Raw genomic sequence first — 20,112 nt, 5'->3', positions numbered from 1 at the left:
ATATGAAATTTGTCACATGCAAGTTTCCTCACGATGTTTTCCTTCAACGCTGAGCACGAGATGAATTATAAAGATAAATTAACATGCTTGCCCGGGTTTGAACTCGCAATCATTGGTTAAGATGCACGCGTTCTAACCACTGGGCCATCATCTTGACTCATAGTAGTAACTATCGTGGAACAAATACAACAGGTTTTAAAAACAATAAAAATATTCAATAATAGTTATGAAACAATAATTAAGGAACGTTTGATTGCCGAAGCAATAACGATGATGATGACCATTTATTTATTTCTGTGTAATAATCACTATAGATTTCTTAGTCTTACTTTATCACTTTTTACACTACACCCTCGAAACGGATCGGAGAGGATGATAATTCGTGCTGATATCTGCAACGACTCCCTTGCAATGCTACGCTGGTGGCTAGGTGGAGGTCACATCCGAGAGATGGTCTCATCCCCCACGTTCCTCGTTAGTGCGTATAAGAGGTCATACCGATTGTCGTCTTCCTCAAGTCTCTCTGAAATACGGCACGCAAGATTCCCACCTCACACGTCCACAACCAAAACATCAATTCTTACCTTTGTCCCGGTCTACATATATTCTTCTGGCGTACTTTCTAATTTAATTTAATTTAAAAGCGTGGAGATAATACCTGTTGACTTCCAAGCAGGATATATTAATTTAAATAATTGTATTTAACTAACATGACTTTGTATATTTTAGATGTTAAAAAGAGTAGGTAACTACTGAGTTTCTTGCCGGTTCTTCTCGGTAGAATCTACTTTCCGAACCGGTGGTAGCTTCACTTAATTGTAAAATCACGATTCAAAAGTGCTTGTAAAAGCCTACTTGAATAAAGTTTATTTTGATTTCATTTCATTTGATACTACTTTTAACTAATAAGTATAATATATTCATAACCGTAAATCAAATAAAAGTTTCATGTATCAATTTTATTAACCTTTTTGTAACGCATATAATTGTTCTAATAATGTTTTAATAATATAATAATTATGGAATCTTGTCTTTACCGGTTGTTCCCAGGTCGGGAGTAATCAAATAGAATCGGCGCAATATTGACTTTAAATAAAGTGACTTGAAAATTGAGTGTAACACTAAATTGAAGTTCTAGATCTAGTCTATAATAACGTAGGCTGTCTTAATATTAAACAACATAACTTCTTGTCTTTCTGGGGGACATGTATTATTCTTTCTTTGTCTTGATTAATTTAAGCTTTGTTAATCTAAAAGAGGTAACTTATCTTTCTAGCATATGAGAGAAACTACTTAGACTGGTACTGTAAGTATACACCATTTTTTTTTAATTAAACGAAGATTGATGGACTCGAACTTTTTTTGAAATTTTTATACAATGTGCGCCAATATATTGTATCAAAATATTAAAAAGCTAGATTTATTTAAATTGCAGTTAACCATGACTAATGTCCCAACTTTATTTGGACACCAAAGTTACACTAGTTCAACAGACCGTAGCTTCGTTATAAGGCTTCGTAGGAAATTTGCTATGAACTTCAATTGTGTCACTAACTTTTAATGATGACATCAGTGTCGCCGAATTATATATGACGTTTATAATCGTCTTCTGGAGAAAGAAAATAAAAGTGTTATTAAAGGTAATTTATATTATTCACGGCATTTCACAACGACTGTTTTTACCTTTGGTGCCTTATATTTCGTTTGACAATCAGCGTTGGTACATAAATTCACGTTGTCCGAAATCATGAAATAAATCTCTACAGCGATAGTTTGTACGTTATAAATTAAACTAGACAACGTCGCCATAAACCATGCGGTAAAATAAATTCACTGGACATGTAATCAGATATAGACCGTAATTTACCAAAACGAGATTTATATGCAAATCAAATGTAAGCTGGGCAGATTTCCGTTGATTTATATTTTTGCTTAATTTCATTGTTAATTACCATTTTTACTACTTGACGCTAGGTGGCGACTGAGTATAAGTTAAAAACACGCAATAATTATTAAGGAATAATGTTGGATTCACAATAATGTAGAAAATTATTCATAAATTTTATCCTAATTCTATGCTTAAAAATTTTAAAGTATTGTCACGTTTAAAAACCACAATCGCAGTGGATAATGTATGTATCTGTCTAACACCTATCTGACAAGTGGATACAACTTCAGATTGTCAAACTCCAAACTTTGACTATATTTTTGTTTATGTCGCTTATTGAATATTTTTAAATTAAAATAATAAAGTTACAGATATCCACTTAGATGAAAATTATCAAAAATGCCAAAGCCGACATGTGTTCAATGCAATACAAACGATTCATTGCTCTGGCGGAGTGCAGAAACCGGTCAAATATGCAACGAATGTCACCTTACAAACACTGCAAATAAGGAAGCTAAAACCGAAGCCAACTTTATTAAAACCGAAGGAGACGATAAGAGGGAGGAGAAAGATGATGTTGATGGTAAAAATGTGAAGACAGAAGGGGAAACAACGCCAGCAAAGGCTACTGGAAAAGGTACTCGAAAAAGTACGCGGTCGACTAGATACAAAGCGAAAACGCCAGCCCCTGCGCCATCAAAGCCCGCAGCGCCCCGCGGACGAGGTCGAAGGAGTATTTTTAAAAGGCAACCATTAAAAGCGCCCACAGCAACAGCTACAGTTGTTACAAGTGAATCTTTATTTTTTAAGGTGAATCTTTTAATAAGTTGTTTGAAACATCTTTTCTGATTAAAAAATTATCTTTAAATTCCAATCTTTTATAGTTATGTAAGTTAAGTGATTTGTGCCATTGTAGATCTGTTAAGCATTTAAATGGACTGTTTTATATATTATATATATTATTAGTTTTTGTAATTATAAAATTAATATCATCCATATAACAATTTTTATTACACTTACACTTTCTTATTGATGGTCAATTGAAACACTACCACTGGTTTTTTTGCTAATATATAATAAAATTAGTAATTTAAACATATCAATTTATATTAAAAAATTTCAGGGTACATATATGCAAGTTGGTGATATTGTGTCAATGATAGATATTGACGGCGGTACATACTATGCTCAAATCCGTGGTTTCCTTACTGACCAGTATTGTGAAAAGAGTGCTGTCGTCACTTGGTTGCTGCCGACAAAAGCAAGTCCACCTCCAGAGAAAGGATTTGATCCGGCTACCTACATTATAGGTACATCTTAGATATTAATTAAACTATTAACATATTGGTTATACATTTTAAGGATACAAACAATATGATTTATTCCATATAATGGAATATCGAAAATTTTAATTTATTTAATGTTAATTGCATAAAAAAAGATTTATGTAAATCTCATACAATATTTAAGGGTAATAATATCAAAAGTTGCTTTGCGATTATACCATCTTTATTATTATTTTAAATTTAATAATCCTGTTTAATAAACAAAACTTCTATTAAAACTTTTTTATTTTCAGGACCTGAGGAAGAGTTGCCTCGCAAATTAGAATACATGGAGTTTGTAATGCATGCCCCATCAGACTACTATAAAGCAAGCAACAGTCCATATCCTTTAACTGACAATGAATTGAACAATTACTCTGGATTTATTTGGACGACGCTTGAGCCTAAAGAAAAAACATAAAAGTTTATATTCTTTATTTAGGGTTATGTAGCCATTTAAGGTGTTTAATAAATGATTGTGTTTATTTTTATTTTTTACCATAGCTGTTAAACCTAATTGATTTTAAATTATGTGTCTGAATTTTTTTTAGCAATTATTACAGTATTTATTTTAGAATTAAACAGACCATTTTTTTATTATTTGTGATAATTTTTCGACAAATATAATTTTAATGAATACTGATTAATACCGGTTGGATATCAAAATTTGTATACTGTTACTGACTATTCTCTAAAGCTCTAGATCAAGAATTTAAATAATTTGTTTATGACATCTGACCTTAGTTATTGGTTAATTCACACAACAGAACAGCATATCTTCACTAAATCAGAATAAACGTCCTGTGTGTTTAAAACATTCTATGAACTTAGTTTTTTGGTTAATGGTATACATTTTATTCTTAAAAGTATTTTTAAATCATATTAAATAGAATCAGATAGTTAATTTCTAACGTTTCGTACGGAACTTCAAAACGAATTGGAATTCATCTGGCAATTCTTAGTTTATTATAACTCAGATTGACATTGACAGATTCATTGTTTATGGCGGTATTTTTATTTTCATTTCATGTTGTGTCGACTATTAAAATAAAAGTAAACAAGTTCCATTAAAAATATTTATATTTAAAAAACAATACAGCAATCTTTCATAAATATGAGTCGTAAAGAAGCACTTTCTTCCTTTATCCAGCAAATCCATGGTCGCCCGGTGGTAGTGAAACTTAACAGCGGCGTCGATTATAGAGGTAATAATTATTGTAACCTCGACTTTGATTGGCTTCCGGTAAAATAATGAATATGATAAATACTAAAATATTAATTTTAATTCTCTTTGTTTATTTTTGCTTACGTTTTTTTTGTTCTCGGACATTACAGGTTAGATTGGTCAAGTGTGTAAATAATCAAAAGTAATTGTTCTCAATGTAACCTCTAAATAACTTCAACTTAAGTAATGATCAAATAATAAGCTAGTTGTTATATCCAAATAATAATCAGTTAAAAAATATCTATATCTTAAAACAGCTATGAGCTAATCTTTGTATTATTATTTGTACGAGTAATACAATCATAGTATAGCTTCTGAGTTAATATAGTATAAGTTTATAGGCAAAATATTGCATCAAAATGCTTGTCAATATTTATTCTGTTCAATGTTGAGTTTACTCATTACTGTAGTAGGAAGGTCATTGTTCATGCCATTTAATTTTATGAGATCGTAAATAACTTCAATGTTGTGTGACAATGGTTGATTTAAATGTAAACATAAGTAAATTTGTAGTACATTACATAATGTGGTTACTCATAATATTATAAAAATAATATAATAAATAATTACTTTAACATATAATTTCCAAACAAAATGGGTAGGTGTATCGTCTGACCATTTTTGTTAAAATTTGTTTTGATTATGATATTAGGTTTTGGAAATTGACAAATCTGAATTATTTGCATTATACTTAAATAAAAATCATCATAAAATATATGTTATGTGTTTTTTATTTGTAGTTTGTATTTTACATCACAAAATAAGTTATAAAGGAATAAAATATTGTTCCCAAAAATTTTTATAATATTTATTTATTTTTCAATGATAATCAAAATCAGTGTTTTGTTACTTGAAAGACTATGTTGTTCTGACATTTCTTTTTTTTAAATATATTTTTAATCCTGAGAAACACTTGGCAGTCAATATGAAATAGGTATTGATGACGAGTGTTAAGTTTTATGAGCATAACAAAAACTAATAAGGCTTTATTCTGATTCCAGGAGTTCTTGCATGTCTGGATGGATACATGAACATAGCATTGGAGCAAACTGAAGAATATGTTAACGGCCAGCTTAAGAACAAATACGGGGATGCTTTCATTAGAGGGAACAATGTTCTTTACATAAGCACACAAAAAAGAAGAATATAGATGTTTTTATTACATAAAAATTATAAATAAGTCTTTATTTTTAAAAAAGCTGCGCTTTGATATTTGAATAAAATATGATGTACAGCAATAACTTTGGCTTTTTTTCATAGTTACTATACAATACAGAATATTTAAACTATACACAAACAAATTATTTTTTTTATCTTGTATCTATATAATACAAAATAATCACCTTATTATATATGTTTTAAATTAAGTTAGCTTAACATATTTTAATTTTCAGAATTTTATTCTAACAGTTATATGTAGTATTTTAACTTCTTCAATATTTTTTATTAGTATCCTTATATGTATAGTAAACCTTCACTTCTCCATAATCCTAAAAAATTTAAACATTTTAATATACATTAGTTATTAATATACATTAATTTTACTTCACCTCAAAACTTACCTTAGAATCTCTCTGTGGTCCATTTCCATTCCCTAAATCAGCTATCAACTTTTCACCGTTAACGCCATATTTGTTTTTATATTCTTCCCTAGCATTTTTTCCTGCTTCTGGATCAAATGGTATATCAACTTTATATCCTAAAATTCGCGGATTAAATAATGGCGCCCAAAAACTCGATTGCAACAAGCACTCGTAACAAAACAATGTAGCCAGGATAAAAAATAATTTTAAATTCATTGTCACCGGAACGGTTTTTCTTTTATGAGAAGCAAAATGCGAATGATTCGATGTAGGAAATATACGCGTAGACGATAAACGTATAATAAGTATATAGTTTACAACGAACAGTTTTGTTGACTGTGCTAACAGATCTCAAGGATTAATTTGAATTTGTCGTTTTAAGGTGAAGCCAATTTATAACGTTATTATCAATTAATTATAATGCCCAACTGCACTGAGTATTTTTATAATCATTACGTAGCATAAAATAAACTCCTATTTGTTTAGATCTTTAAAATTACGCAATGGATCTTGAAGTGGTTTTTTTTTAATATATAGAGTGGTTCGGGAGGATGTTTTTTGTATATAGTACATGGACTAGTAAAGAAACAGAAATAATTTTAGAAGTTTCTAATATGATGTCGTAAATTAACAAATTCTTTAGAATATTTAGTATCAGTATTGCACCCGTGCGAAGCCGGTGTAGGTCGCTAGTTGTTGATATTATGTATTATTTATTAACGTCATTCACCATAGAATATCAGTTTGTAGGTCATTGTTACTACAAAAGTCCTACTGCAAAGTTTGTAGTTCTTTCATTAAACTGGATATATAACTGGTAGAATGTATATCCAAAATATATTTAGGTAGGTTGTCTTACAATGTTTTCCTTCAACACGATAACGGGATGATTTATAAACAAATTAAAAACTATAAAAAATGAATAGTAATATTCTTAATTTAAATATGCAATCTTCGTTTTCTACTGAAAAATTAAGATACAAATTGAACATTCACGTTATATTTCGTTATAAAATATTTTAAGTAACGTGTATTGGCCTTAAGACAAAATAATATACATTTACAAAGGAACAGGAAGACAATTTCATTAAAAACTGCTTTTTATTTACAATACAATCTATAAATGTTGTTTTTTTTTTCTTTCAATGCCATTTATTTTAATTACTAAAATTGTAACAAAGTAAAAGCCAGCTTAGTGTTATAATTATTTATTTTTAAAATTTCATTGAAATATAACAATATTTGATATTTAACTATCAGCATTTGCACAAAGTTTTTCAACATTTATTAAACAATGTTGAATTTTTTTGCATATAAAACATCATTAAATTATCTTAAGTATTTTATTATATCCGTATACATACACGTTGCAATGTAAATATTTAATACATTTTAGTGAATGCCTTCGAGTGGCGAATATGATTTGTATTGATATAATTCTGGTCCTCCATAGCCGTATAGTAGCTTCCCTTTGCCATTTTCGTCATAATATGGATACCGGTATTTTGGCCTGAAAATAAAGAGCTTTAATAGATAACAAATAATTTAATCCACATGTTATATACTGATATTCAACTCATGCAACGTTTCCTCATAATATAGATGATCCTCCGTTGCAAAATATGATATTAATTAGCGGAGCGGTGCTCTATTTAGGGAATAATAATTATAAATGTTCTATCGCAACATATCCCAGTAATTTCCCAATGTTTGATGAAGCTGTAAAATTCCTTCTGCCTTTCAGTACCACGTTGTGTGTGGCGGGTTTTTCAGTTAATTGATGTTAAAAAAGATACTTTATAAATAGAAACTATTCCATAAACTAGAAGTAAATTTATCTTCTAAAGTCATAAATAAAGATTGGTATTCTCATTCTCACAGTTATTGTCCTGTTTTCTTATGAAAACAAAATAATTCCCGAATGTGGAAGGTTTTGTTAGTTACGTCGTTAGCTATTACTATTACTTTTAAGTAAAAGCATAAGCCTCAACATCCATATTTACATATATCATAATATTATTATGTCTAAAATTAAATAATATATATGTAATATATATACGGAACTCTTGTGCAAAATTTAAAGCTTCTGTTTCGGTACCCACCGGCTGTACATTGTATGTCAGTGGGTCATTGTTAGGATTTTAATAAATACTTATAGCTATAAATTTATCTTTGCATATTTTTATTAAATATTTTATCTTTTCGAGGAAATCCTTCAGTTGTTGAGTTCTTAGTTTCGCTTGGAATATTAAACAGTCATTACCTTTCGAAATATTGGAAATTTGGCGCTCGTGGTTGTGGAACCGTAGATTCCGTGGTGATCACCATTGATAAACCCACGAAAAGCTAAAAATTAAAAGAAACATTGAAAGTTAGTCACCATTTTTATCTTACGTGATACATTTTTGACTATAAGATAAATAAGATAAATATACTTTATTGTACACCGAAACAAAAAAATACAAGAAATAACACAACAAAATAGAAAACACGGTACAAAAGGCGGTCTTATCGCTAAAAGAGCGATCTCTTCCAGACAACCTTTGGATAGAGGACATTGAATACTCTAAGAAAGGGGACTATCAATAAGCAAGTGTAATCACTTCTATATTGAACAAAGATTTTTGACTTTGACTTTATTTACATCTATCAAAAAATTTAGACTACTTGAAGTAACCGGTGCTAGCTATCCTTCACGGATTCGCAACTTCAAGCTTTGTTACGACAGGATTTCAATTTACTAATATATGTATATACAATTTATTCGTATATTAGAATAAAACAATAAAAAAATCTAGCAGCCTGCAAATTTCTCACAGCTGGGCTAAGGCTATGGGAATAAAGGAGAAAGTTTGGAACATATTCCACCACGCTGTTCCTATGCGGGTTGATGGAATGCACGTGTAGCCGAATTTCTATGAAATTATGAAGTTTTCCTTCACTGCCGAGCACGAGATGAATTATAAACACAAATTAAGCACATATATATAGTGGCGCTTGCCTCGGTTTGAACCCGACATCGGTTAAGATGCACGCGTTCTAACCTCTGGGACATCTCTCAAACAATAAAATTGCACTAAACTTATACATTAAAATGAATGAATGATTGAATGAGAAACTTTAGGTTTGAAAGGAATTAATAGTAATAAATAATAATGTTCAGCTTGCTCCCATCCGTTGCTGTTTCAGCGAAGAAAAAAGTTTTAGCATTCCCACCAGCCAGTCACATATTACGTTACTGAACCTGGATTTAAGAATATCGCAAAATTTGTAAACATTCGCCTGTGTCGAGATTATTCGTTTTAATAATATATTTTAGTAACTCCTTTATCAAGAACAGTCATGCTAATGGCTGCAACCATTAATAGTCAAGAACAGTATATATGTATTATCTATGGTCAAGAACGTCGAAAGGACTTATTACGTACGTACTGACGACTGGATGAGGATTAATGCTACGAAGGTCTAGTCAAAAACATACCCTGCCATCTATCGGCGAGTAGTATTATTTTTTTCGTATTATTATTACAAATCAAATATTTACACATACATTTTTAGTTCAACTAATTATTCTTATGCAAAACTATAACATTTGTATTATAATGTAGACATTTCTTATAACTTCACTGTTGCTTAATAAGGTGGAACTTTGACATTTAACATACAAAAATATATGTTAATTACCATTAAAATGAAAAACCTCCAACACTTTTCCATTTTTGAAGTATAAAAATGCACTAGCACAAAATCGTTCACTTTTTAAAATAGTTTTAAATCAAACACCCAAACTTAAACAGCGTACGTGCGCCTCTCAGTGTAACGGTTTAAAAACTAGTCAGCTGCCTCGAGAAAGTGTGTCTCGAATGCTAATGATTCTCCACTTAGTCCAGGGACTTTGTTGCTGTGACCTTGAAAGAGAATACATAATAACTTTTGAATAAGATGAAACCTTTTGTCTTGTCACTTTTTAACCTGTTTGACGAGGTCGCTGAACTTTAAGGTTGGTAGGTTCAGTAGCTATAGTGTACCTAGATAATGTTGATAATTGTAATTGCACAAAATAAAGAGTTGTATTTATGTTACATAATAAAATATTTGGTTAAATTAATTATTAAACATATTTGCATTAATTACACCAACTTTTAATCTGGTATTTTTCTACTTCTTTTTATAGTATGATATAATAATATTGAATCATAGTTAATGCGAGTAAGACTACAAGGATCATGCTTTTTTAATCCAACTATACTAAAGAAGTGAAAGTCACAGCACCGTAATGAGTTCTTACGTCAGACATGCGTTTCTAGAATGCTTCTCATATTTTCATTACATTAGTCGATCCGATTACATCGCAAAAAAGGAAGATAATGTATACGTTAACGGAAGATTTGAGCGGTCTGCGTATCGATTCCACTAACACTTTGTCATAATCGAAATCGAATCGTAATCGATAAACATTTAGCCATTTCCACTAAAAAAAATCCAATCCAATTTTAAACCACTATAGAATACCTATTCCGTTATATTAAGAACGTTTTTATCGTATATCTTTACATAGTTGTGTAATAGTTGTCGCAAATAAATCGGTGGGTCAGCCTTTACATGTTTTACATAATGAAGAAACGTCATACGTATGGCATAATCGATTAAACAATAATTGCGTAATTTGTTTTTTTTTTTACGAAAATGGCGCCCTCTGTGTAGTGGCTGGCATAACAATGGTACTGTTTAGTTTTCTTTTTAAATATCCTGGCACTCAAACAGGTCTTCCAATTGGGATAGCGTTTAACTCATGAAGCTGTAAGCCCCATAGTCGTGGTTTGAACCAGACATAGGCTTAGAATTGCACATAGAATACATAAACTTTACCAACAATGGTTCAAACACAAGCAAGCACTTCAATTTAGTGAAATTAAACTTGTACGTCATATATCATCCGGCTGTCGGTGGTGAAAAAATGAGTCGTCAAGATACCTGTGTCTAAAAAAAAATCTGCCACTTTTTAATTTTTATCCTCAAAACAAATGGTATAACAGCGTGGCAGAATTGTTTTATTAAAGGAGTCTACTCCATAATCCATATTCATATAGCCAAAATCTTTTTTGGTCATGATGTTCTTATCATAATATATTCAGCAATACTTAGTATTATCGGCTTCCGGTTTCAAGGGAGGGTGAGCAATTGTAACATCTCAGTTCCCCAAGTTTGGTGACTCTTTGATTATGTAAGAAATTGTTAAAAATTCATATGGTACAAATGCCTAGTACTTACTTTACTTACTTACCATCATAAAAAAAAAATGATATTCACCTTATACATAATTAATATTACAGATTTATTCAGCTGATGCCCTAAGCTAATGGCAATTGTTACCAAAATGTTTTTATCAAATATATAAATAAAAAAACTTACCGAGTATGTATTTATATATTTTATTTATTTAAGAAATTACAAATGACTAGAAAACAATTTACTAAACTTCTACAATAGCGTTTTATCGCCATTAACATTAAATATTAACAACAAATTATATTTAACATAGATAAAATGCATTTTAAGATTATAATTAAACAAAACTTAAAATTCATCAACTAAGAATGATATGATTGGTATTTTTCTTTAATATTAAAAAAAAAAAGGTTTTATAACATAATTACTTAGTTAGATATTTTCAAACCAAAAAAAAACTGTCAGTGTATTTGACAGCATTTTTTTAAAAAAAAAAAGGTAATATATTTATTATTTTACAGCAAGAACAATCATTATAGTGTCTGTAATACTTTATAATGTAGGTACAATTTGTGTATAATAGTGGAGAATACAATAAGCGGGTTTAATGTCATAAGACAAGCTATTATATAGCATAACTAAGCTAATCTATTTATATAAACAATATTATTTATTGCGTTTAATATTCGTTTTATTTTTTTATTTAATCTACGGAATAATATATTTTACAATTCAATTTATTCATAATTAATATTCGATAAACAAAGTCATTATATTGCATTCAAGATTGTTTTATAGAAACATGCATTTAATGCATTTATTATTAGGTGTACAAGTATATTATTTACAATATTTTTGTTTGATATACACCCCTGTTATTCTTTTTTTTCTCCTTCTCCATGTGTCAAAGGTAATTATAGTGTTTCACACAATATTTAAAGTCCATATTTGAATATAGAAGCATAATGACTGACTGTGTATAAAAAAAAATATTTGGTCATACCTAAGGCTGTCTGGAAGAGATCGCTGCCTATGTGCAATATTATATATATATGTGCAATAATATTGACATGCAAAAAAAGTATTTGTATAGTATTTTATTCCGTAAGATTATTTAATAATTTATATTCTAATTTAATATTTTAATAATATCTTCGACATAATTATCACAATTCACTTAATATCTATACAAAAACTTTCAAATATACATGTTGCGATACATTTATAATTTGCTTATAATATAAGTTTCATAAATGCAAACTATGTTTCTCAGTATATGTTTGACAATAAAACACTAATTATAGTTTTTAGACATTACACAGTAATATCTGTATTATTGTTGCATGCATAGCCAAGCTATAATAGGCAACATATATAGGACAGTGCAATATTTATCAAACATTTTACTATAATACATCGATTTTGAAGTTTGAATATAGAATGTTATGTTTTAAATCTAATATAATATACAGGACCTAAGCTTTTTCTTTGCTTTTAGCATATTTTAATTTTATTAAAAAAGTTTTTTTATTCAACATCATTACTGACTAGTTTCTATCGAATACAGATAATATTCTTTAAATTGAAATTAATTAAATTTTTAAAAAAAAATCTGTATTAAATTCTTCACTATACTAAATTTTAGACTCCCAATATTTCAAGAATATTATTGTAATTAAATGTATAAAAAAACTACGTATTGACGTTACAAGCTGGCTCATGACTTCTAGCCTAAGCATTTATTAGCTCCAAATAGCGATATGCAGTTACAAATGACTACTTATATTCTTAGATAGCAGTAATTGCTACGTTGAAATTTTTTTTTAATATTAAATATTTATATATTATTTTCTCTGGTATATTAGAAATGGGACTTTTCTGTAAACATATATTAACAGGATAAATGCATTACCCTTCTTGGATCATTATCAACTCGTGAACTTTATTCACATTACAATGATTGGTTATCAATCATTCCATTCACTCTTTCCATTCAGCAAGTTTCATATTCTTGCTGGTTCCTTGACCGTCAGTTGGCATGGGATATACCCATCAACTGGCTCCTGTGATGCACATAATCCATTACCCTTTGGGTCACCGTTCGTTTCCTTACCAACATGGCAGCGGCTTGTTCAAACTTATGCTGATTCCGCCTGATATACGCCATCGTGTCTGTGATCATGTTTTGAAGTTTTTCAGGATTGATTTCGTCCATTGCGCACTCTTCCATTAGTGGGGGGTTGAATCGGTAATAGTTGCCAGGTGGTAACAGATCATTTAGTACTAGATGAACACCTGCAAAGAAAAATAGGTTCTATTTAGCTTTCAACAACAACAACAACAGCCTGTAAATTCCCACTGCTGGGCCAAAGGCCTCCTCTCCCTTTGAGGAGAAGGTTTGGAACATATTCCACCACGCTGTTCCAATGGGGTTAGTGGAATTCACATGTGGCAGAATTTCTATGAAATTTGTCACATGCAGGTTTCCTCATGATGTTTTCCTTCACCGCTGAGCATGAGATGAATTATAAAGACAAATTAAGCTAATGAATCAGCGGTGCTTGTCAGGGTTTGAACCCGCAATCATCGGTTAAGTTGCATGCGTTCTAACCACTGGGCCATCTCGACTCATTTATTCATTTAGCTTTCAATACATTAAAATGTTATTTTGACTTGAAGTAAAGTTTAACACAATTATAAATTGCTAATCATATTAATACAACTCTACTTTCTGAAAACTCTTCATATAAAAGAAAAAAAAGTGTTTTGATTGTGAGTGATAGAATTGAATTTGAGGAGTAATTCAAAATCATTTCATAAGTGTCAAAATCGCATGGATGTATTTTAAAATACTCATAAGAATTACTCGAAAACATTTGATTATTGATATCCAATAATAATTCATAACGTAATTTAACATTAAACAATTCATATCCATGTAAAAAAAATCCTGGCAATTTTATAATATTAAAACCTTTTTTGTTACCTTCGGTATCAGTAGCCGAGTCCAGAATCTTATTGAACTTGTCCTTCCAGCTGGTTCCAGAAGTTTCCTTTGCTAGTCCCTTGCTCATTAGCTCGTAGTCCAAATGCTTGTTCAGAGCCTTTCCCGTACCCACTGATATTACTGTGCTATTCTTCATATTGTTCGGACCAAACAACAACTTAGCTTCATGCAGACCCACACCGGTTGGGTTGTTGACCATTATGCCACCATCCTGTAAAACATTAAAATATTATTTATTTTATAGTTAGGTAAAAAATAATAATAATAAGATCCGAGATGGTCCTGTGGTTAGAAAGCGTGCATCTTAACCGATGATTGTGAGTTCAAACCCAGGCGAGCTGGGTCAACCACTGAACATTCATGTACTTAATTTATGTTTATAGGTCATTTTGTGCTCAGTGGTGAAGGAAAACATCGTGAGGGAGAGTTGGCTGTTGGTGAGGTGTTGTTGTTAAAAGAGTATTTAATCAATAATTTCTATCGATAATATCGATATCGATAGTAGTGTTGGTTACCTGATGCAGAAGCCCCTGCAGACGGAACTCCGTGAAGTATGTGGGCGCGGCTGCGGAGGCGCGAACGGCGTGCCAGAGCTTGGCACGCGAACTGCCAGCGAAAACCGAGCGAACCCGGAATCCGCACTCGTACGTGCGGAACAGGAACGGAGCCAGGCGAGACCCTGAGTTAACAACGCACGACACCAGCGCCATCTGTAACCAGTTTTAATACATTTCAATATATTTGATATGACATGTGCATCAGATTATTAATTTTTGGGGATGCATTTGCAATGTTTTTTTTTTTATAAGTAAACTCTTGAAATTAATTTTACTATCCTAACATAATTTGTTTTAGGTTATGGGTCCCCAATTTGTCTAGTGCTATTATGCCTTCGAAATTAATTTGAGCATGTAATCTCGACCGAACCGATCAATCTCCATCGTGTCTTCTCCATCGCACGTGACATTGGTGAAATAATCTGTGCCTTTTTGGCACAAAAAAAAGCCACAAAAACTAAAAATTAATCTCACAAGCCAATCCATCAGCAGACATTGAGTGCCATATCTATATTAAAACTTCCTCTATAAGATGTTAAATCGTGTAGTATAATAAGTGTCATATATTAATTTAATAATTTATTTTTCAGTTACTTAAAAAAAATGAAATTCCCTTATTAATTAATATGGATTATATTATATATTTATAGCAATCAAAGATATATATTTTACCTTAGGTGTGTTATGTCTGTTACACTCAGTAAGAGTGCAATCCTGTAGGTTCTCTTTTAGCAACTTCTCCCAGGCATCTGTGTCATAGTATGAGTGACTCCATACCAGCCGAGACGTTCCTAAAACAGAAAAATTATAATGAGAATCTCATCTTAATTCTTTACTCGATTTTAAAACTGTTACATTATAATGCAATTAAATGAATATCATTGAAAATAAATATATAGAGATGGCCCAGAGGTTGAAACGCATGCATCTTAACCAATGACTTTGGGTCCAAATCCAGGCAAACAGCAAAGGCCAACTATATATATGAGCTTCATTTGTGTTTATAATTCATCTCGTGTTCAGCGGTGAAGGAAAACATCGTGAGGAAACCTGCATGTGTCTAATTTCATCGAAATTCTGCAACATGTGCATTCCACCGACCCGCATATATAAACATATGTAACAATTTTAAGAGTGAATGCTTTGTGAAGTAATCATAATAAGAATTACTTACCACCGATAAGAGATGTGTTTCCAAACATTTGTTTTGATAAGGTGTGGTACATTTGATTAGCAGTTTCCAAGTTACCTGCGCCGCTAGCTGTAATATAAAACAAAATTACCATTATTATTTAATATATATTCTGGACTTCTATTAGGATAATCCATGATGTTATCAGGATCTTACCAATGACAGCAGCAATGATAGCTCCTGTACTGACACCGATGATATAGTCAAACATTTCCTGCACCCTCCTGCCCGTTAATCTTTCCAAATGCCTTAATATCTCTATCGCTATAATTCCTCTGATGCCTCCACCGTCTATTGACAGAATGTTTGGACCACGATTCTTTGTTGGACCAGTGTAACCCATTAGGGCTAAAGCCTAAAAAAAAAATTTAATTTAAATTGACATTCTGAATTTGAAAATTTTTTTTTTTTTAATTTATGTCAAGCGTTATTAAGCATGTTTTGTTTATACATTTGAACTGACCTCATTGACAAGACCGTTGACTTTCTTGTTTATAGCTACATCGTCATTTTTCTTCAATTTATGTTGTACCCTTAATAATGCTCTGACTGCTCCTTCCTGTAATAGACAATTCTTTTTTTTTTGAAAAGATACATTAATAACCATATTTAAGAACCGCAATGGGACAGTGGCATCTTAGTTAAAGATTTTAATTATTAAAAAAAAAAAGCAAATGAATGTTTATTTTTGAGTCCATTATTAAGTCAAATTATTCAAAATTAAATGCTTTTAGGAATCTATGTAATTTTTTACCTTAATAGCATAGTCTCTAGACTCGGGGTATTGTTGAAGATGTTCTATGAAATGTTCAGTTCTTTTTAGGAGACATTCAGGTGTTTCTGCTGTCACAATCGCTGATATCACATAGGCTGTCCGGGAATGGATTGAAGTCTGCAAACAAATTCATTATCATATTTAAAAAATATGTACAACATAACTTAGGTTTTGCAATCTTAGGTTTAGCAATGATGTTCCATAAAATATTTATAAATTAGTGTAATTAAATCAATAAATGCAGAATTGGTTTCTTTTGGAAAAAAAATAAATTCAATAGGTTTATAAAGTTGAGGACTTTGTCTAATTATCATCATTACAAACAGCTATCCTAAATTCCCATACTAGTACAAATAGGAAAGTTTTTGCTAGTACGCCCCTAAATCACAGAAAAAAATGATCTGAATGGTTGAATGATTAACTAAATAATAACATATTAGTCATTTTAATCTGTGAAAAACTCATACAAGAGTGTAAAGCTTTGTTTTATACCTCAGTCATTACGACTTTACAATTTGAGGTAGAATATTAATATTTAACAAAATTATTGTTATCAATTACGTTGCCTATATAAATGCTAAGATAAAAATTGAATACAGATAAGAAATCACAGAGAGATAAATATGTTTACCATGTAGTGGGCTGATCATACTTGCCTACTTTCATTTACTGACGCTATCTATGATAATTCGTCATTGTTATTGAATGATCACGACTTATTATTATGCTGATTATGTGAGAAGTGCATGACAGATAGAGGTTTTAGGTCAATAGATAATAAAAATTGTTATTAAAATCTTTATCGTTGCGAAGTCGGATTAATAATAAATGAGTAACACTTTGATTAAATATAAAACTGTTATTTTTAAGTTAGTATTTTATGTGTCGTTAGAATTCTTGTAATTTTATATAATTAATATCTTATAATTTCACAAGTAAGCTTAGTTATACTGTGATTACGTCAAATAATAGTCTTTGTTTTAAAGTTGAATTGAGTTGATATAAGCAAACAATATGTTTGAAAAACATGCTTTATTTCTTTTATATAAACAAAGGTATTAATGGAACATACCTTTGTTATGATAGGTTTGTTTGTCTTCCAGGTGGGTTCGGATATCTTGCCAAAATGAAGATCCTTTTTCAGTTTAAGTCCTTGCCAAAGACCCTCGAAGGTGATTTCTTTAGCATCTGACCCTATGGTCAGACCCTCCTGGCTGATCTTGTCCTCTTTATCATTTTTCTCTTTTATATTCTGTACCTTTGCCTCGGTTTCAATTGTTGTTGCATTTACTTTATTCTGACTAGCTATTTGTTCAATATTTTTCACATCAACGGATTGGCCTATTCTGACTGATACAGCTCTTTCGAACTTTTTAATCAAACCTACGACAAAGGAAGGACAGATTGATGACTTGATTATTTTATTATAAATATCTACTTAATAAAATTCTTCAAAACAATAAACATGAGTAACAAACACTCTGGATTCCTTTTTTGTTTTATTGACTTTTGTTAAAAATGTTATATTGATAAAAAAGAAAAATTGTTGAATATTTTATAACAAAACAAAGTATAACGATTCACATGAAACGTTTCAAATCATGAATCCAATTAGCAAATATAATTAATATAACAACAACAACAACAACAGCCTGTAGCCTGTATTAATATAAAATTTATTTGAAAACACCTAGTCTGTTGAGTTAAGTTGAGTATTTAAATTCATATAGAAATAAATTTACAAATTTACGGTATTGTAAAAGTAAAACGTATAACTTACTTTCCCATTGTTCGGGTGAAGCAGGTTTAATTTTCTGCACTAATTTTTCAACTTCAGTATTTAAGTTACTTATAGAAAGGTAGTGCCTTATAATCCGCCACTGTCCTCCTAACGACGACATTTTCACAAATTGTTTTATTGAAACTGTTCTTAACAAACTGTCCACGTATAAATAACACTTTAATCAACTTGTGCTTTAGTGTTTCGATAATATTAGTACAAATGATTCGATGCACATACACTGATCACGTACACAACTTATGTTGTGGATAACTTCGAGTAGACTGTTCGAAGAAAAATCTTAATTACACACGTAATAACGCAAAAATCAAAATTATTTGTTAAGATCTGCAAAACGTCTTAGTTTCGCATTAAACCTTGGCAAATAAATTAAAATATCGCTAATAATATATCACAAATAGATCAATGACAGCAAGCGCAATGACGTCAGATCGCGCGATCACTGATCAGTGCTACCAATATGAGCTAATCAAAACAAAGTTCTTAATATTCGCTCTCTTTCGGTTTGATTCTATTAACACTTCCTGGTATATAATATTATTCACAAGGTGATATTTATTTTATTTATCTTGTATTCTCCGCAAAAGAAAATTGTAGACTGAATCAACGCGTGCAATAACAAGTAGTTTTATACTTGTGTAAAAACATGTTTGTGTTCACGTTTAGATCACGAATCATGATAGCAAAAATTGTGACGATGTTTGGGTGTTCGACACACCTCTAGTCTGGGTCAATGAAAATGCTCTAAATTGTAAATAAACATCGTATGATCGTATTTGTATCGGTTCCAAAAGTTACGACGAATAATTTGCGAGACTGTTTACTATAATCACTAGTCTATTTATGTGTATCGCATATGTAACTTACACTAGCTCTAGCTAGTTATGTAATTACTGTGACTCGAAATCGGTAACGATATAAAACTATAATCGTAGACATTTAGCTCAGACCAATTCTACTAAAATATCCATAGTTTAAAATATTAAAATGCAATATTAAAATTAATGAAGATATTCAAATAGCACTCACAAACAACAATTCATTAAAATAATTATTTTTAAATGTCGCGTTATACTGTGGTTTATTGTTATCCATTGCTTATGTTTAAACATAGAAATGGAATCGGAAGGATAATCATGTTCTTCACAACTCTGTTTACTTATTTCTCTTTTCTTTCAAAATCCTTTGAATTATATACAAATGCATATTCCTTATTATTCCTTTATCTTTTATCCCATATTCTTTATTCAGGTGTTCTAGGTCTGGCTTTTAATGTATAAAGATTACGTCTATATTAGCCAAATAAGATCGGTTCAGTGTTTTAGTTGTGTTGATAAATACCTATTTTTAAATGAACACCATTGAGAATCAACTACTGAGCATAATAATTAACAGTTTTTACAGTGTGTTGTTACACGGTTTAATGAAGTGCGGCAAGTATTGCGTACTTTGTTTATCAATCTAAAATAAAACTATAAATACATTCAGCTGACTTATCAGATATCAATGTAAATATTATTACAAATATAT

The 20,112-nt window shown here is 30.5% G+C and overlaps 4 protein-coding genes across 5 annotated transcripts; 2 read left to right on the top strand and 2 right to left on the bottom strand.

Annotated features, from left to right (window-relative positions):
• The first annotated feature begins 2,170 nt into the window (after positions 1-2,170).
• Positions 2,171-3,698, top strand: LOC124539420 (GATA zinc finger domain-containing protein 1). Its single transcript, XM_047116813.1, has 3 exons — positions 2,171-2,698; positions 3,012-3,198; positions 3,468-3,698. The coding sequence occupies exons 1-3, from the start codon at positions 2,288-2,290 to the stop codon at positions 3,632-3,634; spliced, it is 765 nt and encodes a 254-aa protein (XP_046972769.1). The 5' UTR covers positions 2,171-2,287; the 3' UTR covers positions 3,635-3,698.
• A 356-nt stretch (positions 3,699-4,054) lies between these two features.
• LOC124539421 (U6 snRNA-associated Sm-like protein LSm6) lies at positions 4,055-5,656 on the top strand. Its single transcript, XM_047116814.1, has 2 exons — positions 4,055-4,418; positions 5,440-5,656. The coding sequence occupies exons 1-2, from the start codon at positions 4,328-4,330 to the stop codon at positions 5,586-5,588; spliced, it is 240 nt and encodes a 79-aa protein (XP_046972770.1). The 5' UTR covers positions 4,055-4,327; the 3' UTR covers positions 5,589-5,656.
• Positions 5,657-7,292: 1,636 nt separating this feature from the next.
• Positions 7,293-9,864, bottom strand: LOC124539367. Its single transcript, XM_047116738.1, has 3 exons — positions 9,706-9,864; positions 8,285-8,367; positions 7,293-7,531 (listed from the first exon to the last, which is right to left on the bottom strand). Exons 1-3 carry the CDS (start codon positions 9,736-9,738, stop codon positions 7,414-7,416), a joined length of 234 nt encoding a protein of 77 aa, XP_046972694.1. The 5' UTR covers positions 9,739-9,864; the 3' UTR covers positions 7,293-7,413.
• Positions 9,865-11,740: 1,876 nt separating this feature from the next.
• LOC124539284 (calcium-independent phospholipase A2-gamma-like) lies at positions 11,741-19,186 on the bottom strand. Of its 2 annotated transcripts, none has more exons than XM_047116619.1 (10): positions 18,562-19,186; positions 17,854-18,164; positions 16,761-16,898; positions 16,470-16,580; positions 16,163-16,361; positions 15,989-16,075; positions 15,487-15,605; positions 14,773-14,967; positions 14,237-14,468; positions 11,741-13,545 (listed from the first exon to the last, which is right to left on the bottom strand). In XM_047116619.1, the coding sequence occupies exons 1-10, from the start codon at positions 18,680-18,682 to the stop codon at positions 13,280-13,282; spliced, it is 1,779 nt and encodes a 592-aa protein (XP_046972575.1). In that variant the 5' UTR covers positions 18,683-19,186; the 3' UTR covers positions 11,741-13,279. The 2 variants fall into 2 exon arrangements, with proteins under 2 accessions (XP_046972575.1, XP_046972576.1); XM_047116620.1 differs by having other exon boundaries at positions 16,470-16,565; positions 18,562-19,185.
• Positions 19,187-20,112: the final 926 nt, after the last annotated feature.

The sequence above is a fragment of the Vanessa cardui genome, chromosome 22 (genome assembly GCF_905220365.1).
Source record: "Vanessa cardui chromosome 22, ilVanCard2.1, whole genome shotgun sequence".
Taxonomy (NCBI): Eukaryota; Metazoa; Arthropoda; class Insecta; order Lepidoptera; family Nymphalidae; genus Vanessa; species Vanessa cardui.
The sequence above is the reverse complement of the archived record's forward strand: the minus strand, read 5'-3'. Positions and strand labels throughout refer to the sequence as shown.

What these genes read in the sequence shown, in the direction of transcription:
- LOC124539420 (XM_047116813.1), top strand. Translation starts at nt 2,288, where the DNA reads ATGCCAAAGCCGACATGTGTTCAATGCAATACAAACGATTCATTGCTC. An exon ending in GTGAATCTTTATTTTTTAAG is followed by an intron (nt 2,699 to 3,011) that starts GTGAATCTTTTA and finishes AAAAAATTTCAG; the next exon opens with GGTACATATATGCAAGTTGG. An exon ending in TCCGGCTACCTACATTATAG is followed by an intron (nt 3,199 to 3,467) that starts GTACATCTTAGA and finishes TTTTATTTTCAG; the next exon opens with GACCTGAGGAAGAGTTGCCT.
- LOC124539421 (XM_047116814.1), top strand. Translation starts at nt 4,328, where the DNA reads ATGAGTCGTAAAGAAGCACTTTCTTCCTTTATCCAGCAAATCCATGGT. An exon ending in CAGCGGCGTCGATTATAGAG is followed by an intron (nt 4,419 to 5,439) that starts GTAATAATTATT and finishes TTCTGATTCCAG; the next exon opens with GAGTTCTTGCATGTCTGGAT.
- LOC124539367 (XM_047116738.1), bottom strand. Translation starts at nt 9,738, where the DNA reads ATGGAAAAGTGTTGGAGGTTTTTCATTTTAATG. An exon ending in GGAGGTTTTTCATTTTAATG is followed by an intron (nt 8,368 to 9,705) that starts GTAATTAACATA and finishes TTTAATTTTTAG; the next exon opens with CTTTTCGTGGGTTTATCAAT. An exon ending in AATTTCCAATATTTCGAAAG is followed by an intron (nt 7,532 to 8,284) that starts GTAATGACTGTT and finishes CTTTATTTTCAG; the next exon opens with GCCAAAATACCGGTATCCAT.
- LOC124539284 (XM_047116619.1), bottom strand. Translation starts at nt 18,682, where the DNA reads ATGTCGTCGTTAGGAGGACAGTGGCGGATTATAAGGCACTACCTTTCT. An exon ending in ACAGACATAACACACCTAAG is followed by an intron (nt 14,968 to 15,486) that starts GTAAAATATATA and finishes AACTGGTTACAG; the next exon opens with ATGGCGCTGGTGTCGTGCGT. An exon ending in TGCAGGGGCTTCTGCATCAG is followed by an intron (nt 14,469 to 14,772) that starts GTAACCAACACT and finishes AATGTTTTACAG; the next exon opens with GATGGTGGCATAATGGTCAA.